Source organism: Oncorhynchus nerka, linkage group LG1, assembly GCF_034236695.1.
Source record: "Oncorhynchus nerka isolate Pitt River linkage group LG1, Oner_Uvic_2.0, whole genome shotgun sequence".
NCBI classification, from domain to species: Eukaryota; Metazoa; Chordata; class Actinopteri; order Salmoniformes; family Salmonidae; genus Oncorhynchus; species Oncorhynchus nerka.
The window spans coordinates 48,345,433-48,360,238 of NC_088396.1; the positions used below are offsets into that span (position 1 = coordinate 48,345,433).

At 45.6% G+C, this 14,806-nt stretch overlaps 1 protein-coding gene across 1 annotated transcript in view; it reads left to right on the forward strand.

Moving 5' to 3' along the window:
• Positions 1-14,806, forward strand: part of LOC115119727 (disintegrin and metalloproteinase domain-containing protein 23-like) — a 54,214-nt gene that overhangs the window by 22,699 nt on the left and 16,709 nt on the right. Inside the window, exons 6-23 of the mRNA XM_065019425.1 lie at positions 1,347-1,410; positions 3,298-3,370; positions 3,761-3,828; positions 5,266-5,331; positions 5,752-5,820; positions 7,155-7,321; positions 7,644-7,728; positions 7,807-7,894; positions 8,058-8,109; positions 10,905-11,004; positions 11,119-11,190; positions 11,279-11,365; positions 12,223-12,303; positions 12,394-12,444; positions 12,693-12,756; positions 12,925-13,030; positions 13,374-13,493; positions 13,915-14,083. Coding sequence (XP_064875497.1) covers positions 1,347-1,410; positions 3,298-3,370; positions 3,761-3,828; positions 5,266-5,331; positions 5,752-5,820; positions 7,155-7,321; positions 7,644-7,728; positions 7,807-7,894; positions 8,058-8,109; positions 10,905-11,004; positions 11,119-11,190; positions 11,279-11,365; positions 12,223-12,303; positions 12,394-12,444; positions 12,693-12,756; positions 12,925-13,030; positions 13,374-13,493; positions 13,915-14,083 — 1,582 coding nt within the window. The remainder of the gene's footprint in view (positions 1-1,346; positions 1,411-3,297; positions 3,371-3,760; positions 3,829-5,265; positions 5,332-5,751; positions 5,821-7,154; positions 7,322-7,643; positions 7,729-7,806; positions 7,895-8,057; positions 8,110-10,904; positions 11,005-11,118; positions 11,191-11,278; positions 11,366-12,222; positions 12,304-12,393; positions 12,445-12,692; positions 12,757-12,924; positions 13,031-13,373; positions 13,494-13,914; positions 14,084-14,806) is intronic.

A 14,806-nucleotide genomic window follows, 5' to 3' on the forward strand; every position in this document is an offset into this window, starting at 1 on the left:
GATTCATCTGTGCTCTCGACAGCTGCTATTGACTCAGTATTGACTGTCTTCTCTCTTCACTTTGCCTCTCGTTCCCCCTGCCTTTTCCTCTCGTTCCCCATGCCCTTATCTCTCGTTCCCCCTGCCCTTGTCTCTCGTTCCCCCTGCCTTTTCCTCTCGTTCCCCCTGCCTTTTCCTCTCGTGCCCCCTGCCCTTGTCTCTCGTTCCCCCTGCCCTTTCCTCTCGTTCCCCCTGCCCTTTCCTCTCGTTCCCCCTGCCCTTGTCTCTCGTTCCCCCTGCCCTTGTCTCTCGTTCCCCCTGCCCTTTCTCTCGTTCCCCCTGCCCTTTCCTCTCGTTCCCCCTGCCCTTTCCTCTCGTTCCCCCTGCCTTTTCCTCTCGTTCCCCCTGCCCTTGCCTCTCGTTCCCCCTGCCCTTTCCTCTCGTTCCCCCTGCCCTTTCCTCTCGTTCCCCCTGCCCTTTCCTCTCGTTCCCCCTGCCCTTTCCTCTCGTTCCCCTGCCCTTTCTCTCGTTCCCCCTGCCCTTGTCTCTCGTTCCCCCTGCCTTTGTCTCTCGTTCCCCCTGCCTTTTCCTCTCGTTCCCCCTGCCCTTTTCTCTCGTTCCCCCTGCCCTTGTCTCTCGTTCCCCATGCCCTTGTCTCTCGTTCCCCTGCCCTTTCCTCTCGTTCCCCCTGCCTTTTCCACTCGTTCCCCCTGCCTTTTGTCTCTCGTTCCCCTGCCCTTGTCTCTCGTTCCCCCTGCCCTTGTCTCTCGTTCCCCCTGCCCTTGTCTCTCATTCCCCCTGCCTTTCCTCTCGTTCCCCCTGCCTTTCCTCTCGTTCCCCTGCCTTTCCTCTCGTTCCCCCTGCCTTTGCCTCTCGTTCCCCCTGCCTTTCCTCTCGTTCCCCCTGCCTTTCCTCTCGTTCCCCCTGCCTTTCCTCTCGTTCCCCCTGCCTTTGCCTCTCGTTCCCCCTGCCTTTCCTCTCGTTCCCCCTGCCTTTCCTCTCGTTCTCCCTGCCTTTCCTCTCGTTCCCCCTGCCTTTGCCTCTCATTCCCCCTGCCTTTGCCTCTCGTTCCCCTGCCTTTCCTCTCGTTCCCCCTGCCTTTCCTCTCGTTCCCCCTGCCTTTCCTCTCGTTCCCCCTGCCTTTGCCTCTCGTTCCCCCTGCCTTTCCTCTCGTTCCCCCTGCCTTTCCTCTCGTTCCCCTGCCTTTCCTCTCGTTCTCCCTGCCTTTCCTCTCGTTCCCCCTGCCTTTGCCTCTCGTTCCCCCTGCCTTTGCCTCTCATTCCCCCTGCCTTTGCCTCTCATTCCCCCTGCCTTTCCTCTCGTTCCCCCTGCCTTTGCCTCTCGTTCCCCCTGCCTTTGCCTGACAGTGGAATGTTTGACGATGGACTCTATCTCTATATAATGGAGCCTTTGCAACAGACTCACTCAATTGTAAGTTCTTCCTTCCACTTAGGTTTTTAACCATCTTTGCTACACAAATAACATTGTTCTACCTCTACTTGTGCTACTGCTAGGATCGCTTTTGCCACTTTTACCCTTACTAAAGCCCCCTTTACCCTTACTAAGGCCTCCTTTAGCTTTACTAAAGCCTCCTTTACCCTTACTAAAGCCCCCTTTACCCTTACTAAGGCCTCATTTACCCTTACTAAAGCCTCCTTTACCCTTACTAAAGCCCCCTTTACCCTTACTAAGGCCTCCTTTACCCTTACTAAAGCCTCCTTTACCCTTACTAAAGCCTCCTTTACCCTTACTAAGGCCTCCTTTACCCTTACTAAAGCCTCCTTTACCCTTACTAAGGCCTCCTTTACCCTTACTAAAGCCTCCTTTACCCTTACTAAACCCTCCTTTACCCTTACTAAGGCCTCCTTTACCCTTACTAAAGCCTCCTTTACCCTTACTAAAGCCTCCTTTACCCTTACTAAAGCCTCCTTTACCCTTACTAAGGCCTCCTTTACCCTTACTAAAGCCTCCTTTACCCTTACTAAGGCCTCCTTTACCCTTACTAAAGCCTCCTTTACCCTTACTAAAGCCCCCTTTACTCTTACTAAGTCCTCCTTTACCCTTACTAAGGCCTCCTTTACCCTTACTAAAGCCTCCTTTACCCTTACTAAGGCCTCCTTTACCCTTACTAAAGCCCCCTTTACCCTTACTAAAGCCTCCTTTACCCTTACTAAAGCCTCCTTTACCCTTACTAAAGCCCCCTTTACTCTTACTAAGTCCTCCTTTACCCTTACTAAAGCCCCCTTTACTCTTACTAAGTCCTCCTTTACCCTTACTAATGCCCCCGTTTTACAGTAAAGGCACATTAGGTTATCTAGTGAAAATTGATACTTCATTGTCAATCTTGTTTTTGAAGGAAGTCCATGGTGTACTATAATGAAGGACATATGATTAATCATCAATCACATTTATTTATAAAGCCCTTCTTACATCAGCTGATGTCACAAAGTGCTGTACAGAAACCCAGCCTAAAAACCCCAAACAAAAGTGCTGTATGTTTTGCCTCACTAATCTCTCATTGATCTTTTTCTAAAGTCACATAAGCCCAGAACACCGTATCCCATTCAAGGTCCATGATGATAATGGAAAGGATAATAATCATGGAAATGATAATTATAATGGAATGACAACGACAATGGAAAAGATAATGATAATGGAAATATGAATGATAATGGAATGATAATGATCATGGAAATATGAATGATAATGGAATGATAATGATCATGGAACTATTAATGATAATGGAATGATAATGATCATGGAAAGATTAATGGTAATGAAATGATAATGGTCATGGAAAGATTAATGGTAATGAAATGATAATGGTCATGGAAAGATTAATGGTCATGGAAAGTATAATGATCATGGAAATGATAATTATAATGAAATGACAATGGAAAGGATAATGACAATGGAAATTATAATGGAAGTATAATGATAATGGACAGGATAATGATGATGGAAATAATAACAATAATGGAATGATAATGACACCGGCAAGGATAATAATAGTGGAAAGGACAGTGATAATGGAAATTATAATGATACTGGAAATATGAATGATAATGGAATGATAATGATCATGGAAAGATTAATGGTAATGGAAAGGATCGTGGTAATGTAATGATAATGTTTTTAGGGTAGTCAAGTATTCCATTTTATTTATTGATTAATGTTGACTCTGTAGTTGTGAAAACCTGATCATGTGCCTTGTTATACAGTGGAATGGGAATACCCTCAGATACCCTCTTCTTCTGTAACTTGACCCCTGTTCCCTGTTCCCTCATCACACCCCTGTTGATGGTTTCTCCCTCACAGGATACAGCCGCACGGCCCCACTCTCTGCGCAGGATGCCCAGCCTCCAGTGGAACAGTGACTCAGAGGAACTGGGTAAGGTGTTCTGCATCTGACTGCCATCTTGGATCTTGCATAACGTCCACCCGCCCTCCACCACTTTACATCAACACTCTCATGGCCTGTCTACCTGGCCTTCCAGAACCTCTCCTACTAACGCTGACATTAGATTCCCCTCATCTGGGTCAAAGTACATCATGTAAAATACGTTCAAAAACCCTGTGTTGCTCTTGATTTGGTTTGCCCAGTAGAGTGGAAGGTAAATGAACTTAAAGCATACCTCAACTTAATACTTTAGTGTATGGTGCAGGTTGGGACTGTTGACACATAACCACAGAACCCAGCATGGCATCGGTATCCTGTCGTAGACCTCATTGTGTTTATCGACCTTTGTTATTGTGTTTCTGTGTTCCCGTGTTTCTCTAGTGAAGGACGAGCGGCTGCTTTCGGAGCTGGACGACATGTCCTGGCTGAAGCGCAGGAAAAAGCGGGCTGTAAGTCTGTGACCTCATCAGTCCCTTAAAGGGATTTTGTAAAACACTCCACCTACTCTAACCCTAACCCTACTGTAACCATATCCTAACTCTAACCCTACCCTAACCCTACCCTAACCCTACTGTAACCATACCCTAACTCTAACCCTACTGTAACCATACCCTAACTCTAACCCTACCCTAACCCTACTGTAATCTTACTGTAACCCTAACCCTACTATAACCCTACTGTAACACTAATCATACTGTAATCCTACTGTAACACTAATCATACTGTAAACCTACTGTAATCCTACTGTAACCCTACTGTAACACTAATCATATTGTAAACCTACTGTAACCCTACTATAACCCTACTGTAACCCTACTGTAAACCTACTGTAACACTACTGTAAACCTACTGTAACACTAATCCTACTGTAACCCTACTGTAACCATACTGTAACCCTAACCCCAATGTAAACCTACTGTAACCCTACTGTAAAGCTACTGTAACACTAACCCTACTGTAACCCTACTGTAACCCTACTGTAATCCTACTGTAACCCTACTGTAATCCTACTGTAACAATAACCCTACTGTAACCCTTCTGTAATCCTACTGTAACCCTTCTGTAATCCTACTGTAACCCTACTGTAATCCTACTGTAACCCTAACCCTACTGTAACCCTAACCCTACTGTAATCCTAACCCTACTGTAACCCTACTGTAATCGTAACCCTACTGTAACCCTACTGTAATCTTACTGTAACCCTAACCCTTCTGTAAACCTACTGTAACCCTACTGTAATCCTACTGTAACCCTAACCCTACTGTAACCCTAACCCTACTGTAAACCTACTGTAACCCTACTGTAACCCTAACCCTACTGTAATCCTACTGTAACCCTAACCCTACTGTAACCCTACTGTAAATCTACTGTAACCCTAACCCCACTGTAACCCTACTGTAAACCTACTGTAACCCTAACCCTACTGTAACCCTACTGTAACAATAACCCTACTGTAACCCTACTGTAACAATAACCCTACTGTAAACCTACTGTAACCCTAACCCTACTGTAACCCTACTGTATAATAACCCTACTGTAACAATAACCCTACTGTAACAATAACCCTACTGTAACCCTACTGTAACAATAACCTTACTGTAACCCTAACCCTACTGTAACCCTACTGTAATCCTACTGTAACCCTACTGTAACCCTACTGTAACAATAACCCTACTATAACCCTACTGTAACCCTACTGTAACAATAACCCTACTGTAAATCTAGTGTGCTATGTAGCCTCATGTTATAAACTAGTGTGCTATGTGGCCTCTTGTTATAACCTAGTGTTCTATGTAGCCTCATATAATCCTCTATTTTCTTCTCATCCTCTATAAATCTGTCATTGCTGTGTTTTATGAAAATTAACTAATCTGTGGCTTTTTCAGATGCCTAGGAATGTATTTGAGGAGATGAAGTATTTGGAGATTATGATCGTCAGTGACCATAATATGGTATGTGCCCTCAAAAGCCAAGCAACACTATCTAAACAGAAGACAGGAAACACGAATGAATATTTCAGCAATGTTTCATTATTTTACTGTTAAGAGTCTCGACAGCATTCCGTCAACACCAAGGAGGCTTGTGTCTCCTCCTCTCGTGTCTTATGCTTAGCCAGCTACACCCACAAGAGAATGCAACACTGTTGAATGTGGTGGTGGATGCATGATTCACATCCTAGCTAACGTAACCGTTGTCCAGATGTGAAAACACCAGGCTTATTCTATTGTTGGTGTGGACCATCAAAAATCAACATGTATATTTTATGTATTTTCTAAAAGGGTGTTGTAGAAGCTTGTATGAGAATTGATTCATGTTCCCCTTAATAATAGTTTTGAATAACATTTGTGTCATTGTTTTTGTGTGGTCTGCAGTATAAGCGACTCAAGACCAAGCAGCACACCAGGAACTCTGCCAAGTCAGTGGTGAACCTTGTTGATGCTGTGAGTAACATCTTCAGTTGGCTCTGAGAACTGATTCTTATTTTTATTTAAAAAAAAACTTTTATTCAACTGCAGATATTCAGACCTTCACCTCCTCTTTCTGGTGTATGTTTCAGGGTGTCCATCTAGAATAATGTTGAACTGATTCTAATTCTCTGGCTCTTGTGTGACTAAATAATACTTTCAATGCAATCATAGTTGAATCAATCATAGTTGAATCAATCATAGTTGAATCAATCATAGTTGAATCAATCATATTTGAATCAATCATCAATCATAGTTGAATCAATCATAGCTTAATCAATTATTGTGTTTGCAAAACACAAGTATATCTAAACGTTGAATTTACAGATGAATTGATCAAATGTATATGTATTTTTTTGTTGAGAACAGCTGTTTACCATTTATATTGAAGTTCCCCTAGAGGTAGAACCCAGAATTGACCAATTCGTCATGTGTCATACACTACTTATCTCATGTACCCTGAGTCTCATGTTCCCTCAGTTTCCTGCATCTCAAGTCTCCTGTAATCTGAGTCTCCTGTAATCTGAGTCTCCTGTAATCTGAGTCTCCTGTAATCTGAGTCTCTTGTAATCTGAGTCTCTTGTAATCTGAGTCTCTTGTAATCTCAGTCTCTTGTACCCTCAGTCTCCTGTACCCTCAGTCTCCTGTACCCTCAGTCTCCTGTAATCTGAGTCTCTTGTAATCTGAGTCTCCTGTACCCTCAATCTCCTGTAATCTGAGTCTCCTGTACCCTCAGTCTCCTGTAATCTGAGTCTCTTGTAATCTGAGTCTCCTGTACCCTCAGACTCCTGTAATCTGAGTCTCTTGTAATCTGAGTCTCTTGTACCGTCAGTCTCCTGTACCCTCAGTCGGCCCCATACATGTGTCTGTTATGTTCAGATTATACACTGTATCACTGTGCTTGTTGTTGCTCTGTGTAGCTGGGATGTGGAATAACAGTCTTGTGTCTCTCCTTGCTCCCAGTGTGCTGTATCCCCTGTCCTGTCCTGTCCCATGTCTCTCCTTTCTCCCAGTGTGATGTATCCCCTGTCCTGTCCTGTCCTGTCCCATGTCTCTCCCTGCTCTCAGTGTGCTGTTTTTCCCCTGTCCTGTCCTAACTTGTCTTGTCTTGTCCCATGTCTCTCCCTGCTCTCAGTGTGCTGTTTCCCCTGTCCTGTCCTGTCCTGTCCTCAGACAGTACAGATGATCATTCACACCCAGTATTCTTCTCCTCTTCCTGTGCTGTGATCTCTCCATCTCTCTCTCTCTCTCTCTCTCTCTCTCTCTCTCTGTGTGTGTTCTCCCACTACCCCAACACGCTCCGATGACAGATCTTTAAGGAGCACCTGCACACACGGGTGGTTCTGGTTGCCGTGGAGATCTGGTCGGACAAGGACCCGATTCCCATCAGTGTGAAGCCTCTGGACATGCTGAAAGATTTCTCTAAGTACCGGGCGCAGAGCATCAAGCAGCACGCTGACGCTGTGCACCTCTTCTCGTAAGTGCTCTCTCCTCCCTGTTCCTCAGGGCCACCCCATACTGATGCTGTAGTAAGTATCTCTTGCACACAGAGCCCCTTTATGGCTTCCCAGATCAGTAGATCATGTTAAAGGACTAGGCCCTAATGCTTTTGCTTTAACAACAAAGCAACCTTTTTCCATCCACTTTCATTTTTCCTCCAAGGGTGGCTGAAATACCACTCACATGTCCATTATATGTCTGTCTGCCTGTCCACCTGTCTGTCTGTGTATCTGACTGCCTGTCTGTCTGCCTGTCTGTGTGTCTGTCTGATAGTTACTCTGTGTCTCTTCGATGCACAGCAATGTGACCTTCCACTATCGCCGAAGCAGTGTAGCGTACTTCGGGGGCATGTGCTCTGTGAGCCGTGGAGTAGGGGTCAACGAGGTGAGACTACTGTCCAGGATCATACTTTTTTTATTATGGCAGAACAGACTAGTAACTGCTAATGTTTTGTACCTGCAGTATGGCACCACATGGACTATGGCTTCGTCACTCTCCCAGAGCTTGGCACAGAACCTCGGCATCCAGTGGGATCCAGCCGCAAAGAGAAGTACACAGACCAGCTCACATTCATATATGTCTCACAGATTTACAAAGCAGTCCTTTAAAAAAAATAATTATATCTCATTTTACAATCTATGTTTAAAATTTGGAATAATTTTAGGCACATATGTTTCTTTGATGGACATGCTGTGTGTTGTTCTCTCTCACAGAGGAATGTGGCTGCTCTGACTCCTGGGTGGGCTGCATCATGGAGGACACTGGGTAATGGGCTGCTGAACTACTGTTATTCTCACTCTCTGTTTCTGTCTATGTCTCGCTCTCCCTGTCACATGTGCCCCCCTCACACACACATACACACAGACAGATATATATATATTTATATATATATACACTACCTGTCAAAAGTTTGGGGTCACTTAGACATTTCCTTGTTTTTGAAAGAAAACAGCAGTCTCAACGTGAACAGTGAAGAGGCGACTCCGGGATGCTGGCCTTTTAGGCAGAGTTGCAAAGAAAAAGCCATATCTCAAACTAGACAATCTAATGTACTTGTCCTCTTGCTCAGTTGTGCACCGGGGCCTCCCACTCCTCTTTCTATTCTGGTTAGGGCCAGTTTGCGCTGTTCTGTGAAGGGAGTAGTACACACCGTTGTACGAGATCTTCAGTTTCTTGGCAAGTTCTCGCATGGAATAGCCTTCATTTCTCAGAACAAGAATAGACTGACGAGTTTCAGAAGAAAGTTCTTTGTTTTTGGCCATTTTGAGCCTGTAATCGAACCCACAAATGCTGATGCTCCAGATACTCAACTAGTCCAAAGAAGGCCAGTTTTATTGCTTCTTTAATCAGAACAACAGTTTTCAGCTGTGCTAACATATTTGCAAAAGGGTTTTCTAATAATCAATTAGCCTTTTATAATGATAAACTTAGATTAGCTAACACCACGTGCCATCGGAACAGAGGAGTGATGGTTGCTGATAATGGGCCTCTGTACGCCTATGTAGATATTCCATAAAAAAATCAGCCATTTCCAGATACAATAGTCATTTACAACATTAACAATGTCTTCAATGTATTTCTGATCAATTTGATGTTATTTTAATGGGCAAAAATAGCTTTTCTTTCAAAAACAAGGACATTTCTAAGTGACCCCAAACTTTTGAACGGTAGTGTATAGAGAGAGGGAGAGAGAGAGAGGGATAGGGAGAGAGAAACCACAGTCTCTCTCTATGAGCTGCTAACCACCTAGCGCCCCTGCTTCTCTCTATGAGCTGCTAACCACCAAGCCACCCCTCTCTATGAGCTGCTAACCACCTAGCTCCCCCTCTCTATGAGCTGCTAACCACCTAGCCCCCCCTCTCTATGAGCTGCTAACCACCTAGTGCCCCTGCTTCTCTCTATGTGCTGCTAACCACCTAGCTCCACAGCCTCTCTCTATGAGCTGCTAACCACCTAGCCCCCCCCTCTCTATGAGCTGCTAACCACCTAGCCACCCCTCTCTATGAGCTGCTAACCACCTAGCCACCCCTCTCTATGAGCTGCTAACCACCTAGCCACCCCTCTCTATGAGCTGCTAACCACCCAGCCACCCCTCTCTATGAGCTGCTAACCACCTAGTGCCCCTGCTTCTCTCTATGTGCTGCTAACCACCCAGCCACCCCTCTCTATGAGCTGCTAACCACCTAGTGCCCCTGCTTCTCTCTATGAGCTGCTAACCACCTAGCCACCACTCTCTATGAGCTGCTAACCAACTAGCACCCCTGTCTCTCTCTATGAGCTGCTAACCACCTAGCACCCCTGCCTCTCTATGAGCTGCTAACCACCTAGCCACCCCTCTCTATGAGCTGCTAACCACCTAGCCACCCCTCTCTATGAGCTGCTAACCACCCAGCCACCCCTCTCTATGAGCTGCTAACCACCTAGTGCCCCTGCTTCTCTCTATGTGCTGCTAACCACCCAGCCATCCCTCTATATGAGCTGCTAACCACCTAGTGCCCCTGCTTCTCTCTATGTGCTGCTAACCACCCAGCCACCCCTCTCTATGAGCTGCTAACCACCTAGTGCCCCTGCTTCTCTCTATGAGCTGCTAACCACCTAGCCACCACTCTCTATGAGCTGCTAACCAACTAGCACCCCTGTCTCTCTCTATGAGCTGCTAACCACCTAGCACCCCTGCCTCTCTATGAGCTGCTAACCACCTAGCCACCCCTCTCTATGAGCTGCTAACCACCTAGCGCTCCAGCCTCTCTCTATGAGCTGCTAACCACCTAGCGCCCCAACCTCTCTCTATGAGCTGCTAACCACCTAGCCACCACTCTCTATGAGCTGCTAACCAACTAGCACCCCTGTCTCTCTCTATGAGCTGCTAACCACCTAGCACCCCTGCCTCTCTATGAGCTGCTAACCACCTAGCCACCCCTCTCTATGAGCTGCTAACCACCTAGCCACCCCTCTCTATGAGCTGCTAACCACCTAGCCACCCCTCTCTATAAGCTGCTAACCACCTAGCACCCCTGCCTCTCTCTATGAGCTGCTAACCACCTAGCCACCCCTCTCTATGAGCTGCTAACCAACTAGCACCCCTGCCTCTCTCTATGAGCTGCTAACCACCTAGCGCCCCTGTCTCTCTATGAGCTGCTAACCACCTAGCCACCCCTCTCTATGAGCTGCTAACCAACTAGCACCCCTGCCTCTCTCTATGAGCTGCTAACCACCTAGCACCCCTGTCTCTCTCTATGAGCTGCTAACCACCTAGCACCCCTGCCTCTCTATGAGCTGCTAATCACCTAGCACCCCAACCTCTCTCTATGATAGTAGGCCAATGACTGGATGTATATCGCTGAATCTGCAGCCACCAGAGGCTGTGCAGGGCCATGACCTGCGGTAGCATGTGAAAGTTGCCATGACTTCATGCTTGTGTTGTTGACAGTGGCTCGTGTTGCACACTGGTCCAGAGTCACCTGACGTGAATAACATCTGCCACACCTTTCACTCTCACGCTAGGACATGGTCAATGAACAGTTGGATGATAAAGGTGGATCTATTCCTTTCCCCCTCAGGGTCCAGCATCCCCGGAAGTTCTCCAAGTGCAGCATCTCAGACTACAAGGCGTTCCTGCTGAAGGGCGGTGGATCATGTCTCTATAACAGGCCGACCAAGGTGAGTAGTTTACGTTGCGGTCGCCATACAGCTCAACATCAAAAAAGAGCAATACTGTGTATAACCAGTCATTCAGATACCGTTCTAACCCTCTGATTCTGTTTGTTTGGGCAGCTGTTTGAATCTACAGAGTGTGGGAATGGATACATTGAGGTGGGAGAGGAGTGTGACTGCGGAGATAGAACAGTAAGTTACTATTAAATACTAGTTTATTTACATCTCAATAATATGGTTCAAATACAGTGTCAGACTGGTGCTGCCGTCTATGTTGTAGGAGTGCTACAAGGACTGCTGTAAGAAGTGTTCCCTAGCTAATGGTGCACATTGCGCTGACGGACCTTGCTGCAACAACACTTGTCTGGTAAGAGCTGTTTAATCACTGTGTCAGGATGCTCACTAAGAACCGATATGGCTGTTTAATCACTGTGTCAGGATGCTCACTAAGAACCATTATGGCTGTTTAATCACTGTGTCAGGATGCTCACTAAGGACCATTATGGCTGTTTAATCACTGTGTCAGGATGCTCACTAAGGACCATTATGGCTGTTTAATCACTGTGTCAGGATGCTCACTAAGAACCATTATGGCTGTTTAATCACTGTGTCAGGATGCTCACTAAGAACCGATATGGCTGTTTAATCACTGTGTCAAGATGCTCACTAAGAACCAATATGGCTGTTTAATCACTGTGTCAGGATGCTCACTAAGAACCGATATGGCTGTTTAATCACTGTGTCAAGATGCTCACTAAGAACCGATATGGCTGTTTAATCACTGTGTCAGGATGCTCACTAAGAACCATTATGGCTGTTTAATCACTGTGTCAGGATGCTCACTAAGAACCAATATGGCTGTTTAATCACTGTGTCAAGATGCTCACTAAGAACCAATATGGCTGTTTAATCACTGTGTCAAGATGCTCACTAAGAACCGATATGGCTGTTTAATCACTGTGTCAGGATGCTCACTAAGAACCAATATGGCTGTTTAATCACTGTGTCAGGATGCTCACTAAGAACCAATATGGCTGTTTAATCACTGTGTCAGGATGCTCACTAAGAACCAATATGGCTGTTTAATCACTGTGTCAGGATGCTCACTAAGAACCGATATGGCTGTTTAATCACCAGTATGTTTTTTTGTGTTAGTGTTGTTTAAGAGACCTGATAAGATTGGTACAGGAAATCCCGGTCTCTTGTTCTCTCTTTCTATGTTAGTTCTACCCACGTGGTTACAGTTGTCGCTATGCGGTGAATGACTGTGACATCTCAGAGACATGCTCAGGAGACTCTGGCCAGGTGAGTTGGGCTCTAACCATTCATTTTCTGAAACAGGATGAAACGTTCAGCTGTCTTAAAAGGAAATATTTTTTATGTTGTTCATTGTAGTGCCCTCCCAACCTCCACAAACAAGATGGCTACCAATGTCAAGTCGACCAGGTGGGCAGCATGATCACTAAGCCACAAGGACATACTGTATACCTATTCAGATTATGTGATTTAGAAAATGATTGTCATTATGAACTTGCTTGAACATATGGGGAATGAATGAGTATACTCCGTGATTCTACACATGCATTGCTTGCTGTTTGTGGTTTTAGACTGGGTTTCTGTAGAAGCACTTTTTGACATCTGCTGATGTAAAAAGGTGCTATGTAAATACCTTTGATATGATTTTGTCTCTTTAGGGACGCTGCTACAGCGGAGAGTGCAAGACCAGAGGAAACCAGTGCAAATATCTCTGGGGCCCAAGTGAGTTCAGAATCCCTCTTGCTTAAGTTACTCAATGCCAGTACAGTGGTCAAGATATGTCATATAAAATGCAGAGAATTTGAGACTTGTACTTTAGTGATATTAGCTTGTAGTGAGGTGTGGTAATCCTCCTCCCTTTCTCCTCTCCTGTGTTACCTCCTTGTGCAGAGGCGGGAGGGTCTGAAAAGTTCTGCTACGAGAAGCTAAACACAGAAGGAACCGAGAAGGGTAACTGTGGAAAGGATGGAGATAAGTGGCTCCAGTGCAGCAAGCAGTGAGTTTACAGCTGATACCAAATATACACTGGTGTACACTGTAGTCATGCACTATACCAGAACAAATAGTCAAGTACTGCTGTGTCTGTTCTACATCAAATGTAGTATTCACAAATTGTCAATGTTCCCTTAGTCAATTCAATTCAAGGGGCTTTATTGGCATGGGAAACATGTGTTAACATTGCCAAAGCAAGTGAGGTAGATAATATACAAAAGTGAAATAAACAATAAAAATTAACAGTGAACATTACACATACAGAAGTTTCAAAACAATAAAGACATTACAAATGTCATATTACGTATATATACAGTGTTGCAACGTCTCCGATTCTCCCTCTGCAGTGATGTGTTCTGTGGGTTCCTGCTGTGCAGTAACATCGGACACAACCCCCGCATCGGCATGATGAAGGGAGACATCACTCGTACCTCCTTCAACCATCAGGGCAGGCCGGTGAACTGCAGGTGGATACAACCTCCTCACCTGTCAACGCACAGAGACAACATACGGATACTAACTCGCCTCTCTCTCTCTCTCTCTCTCTCTATGGTCTCTCTCTCTCTCTCTCTCTCTCTCTATGGTCTCTCTCTCTCTCTCTCTCTCTCTCTCTCTATGGTCTCTCTCTCTCTATGGTCTCTCTCTCTATGGTCTCTCTCTATGGTCTCTCTCTCTCTCTTTCTCTATGGTCTTTCTCTCTCTCTATGGTCTCTCTCTCTCTCTATGGTCTCTCTCTCTCTATGGTCTCTCTCTCTCTCTCTGTGTTTCTCTCTCTCTCTCTCTATGATCTCTCTCTCTCTCTCTCTCTCTCTCTCTCTCTATGGTCTCTCTCTCTCTCTCTCTCTCTGTTTCTCTCTCTCTCTCTATGGTCTCTCTCTCTCTCTCCAGTGGTGGCCATGTTCTTTTGGACGATGAGACTGACTTAGGCTACGTGGAGGACGGAGCGCCCTGTGGGCCGTCCATGATGTGCCTTGACCACAAGTGTCTGCCCATCCAGTCCCTCAACATGAGCACCTGCCCCAGCGGGCCCAACGGCCAGGTGTGCTCATCCCACGGGGTGAGTCCAGGGGAGCTGGTTCACCCTGTAGGCCAGGGTTCCCCAACTGGCGGCCCGCGGGATGAATTTAAAAAAAAAAAACAGCTCCAAGTGATTTTAATTTAAGAAATCTGTTCCCAAGTATTTCCCACACATAATAGAGACACAACTTGATTGGATACAAATGTAAGGTTTGAAATTATTATGTTTTAGTCAAACATATCTGTTTGGGCTTCTTGTGGTCAATTTGCAGTCCACAAATGATCCCGCAGCTGAATCTAGTTGATCCCTGCACTAGGTGTACCCATATGAAGCTGAATCTAGTTGATCCCTGCTCTAGGTGTACCCATATGAAGCTGAATCTAGTTGATCCCTGCTCTAGGTGTACCCATATGAAGCTGAATCTAGTTGATCCCTGCTCTAGGTGTACCCATATGAAGCTGAATCTAGTTGATCCCTGCTCTAGGTGTACCCATATGAAGCTGAATCTAGTTGATCCCTGCTCTAGGTGTACCCATATGAAGCTGAATCTAGTTGATGATCCCTGCACTAGGTGTACCCATATGAAGCTGAATCTAGTTGATGATCCCTGCACTAGGTGTACCCATATGAAGCTGAATCTAGTTGATGATCCCTGCACTAGGTGTACCCATATGAAGCTGAATCTAGTTGATGATCCCTGCTCTAGGTGTACCCATATGAAGCTGAATCTAGTTGATGATCCCTGCTCTAGGTGTACCCATA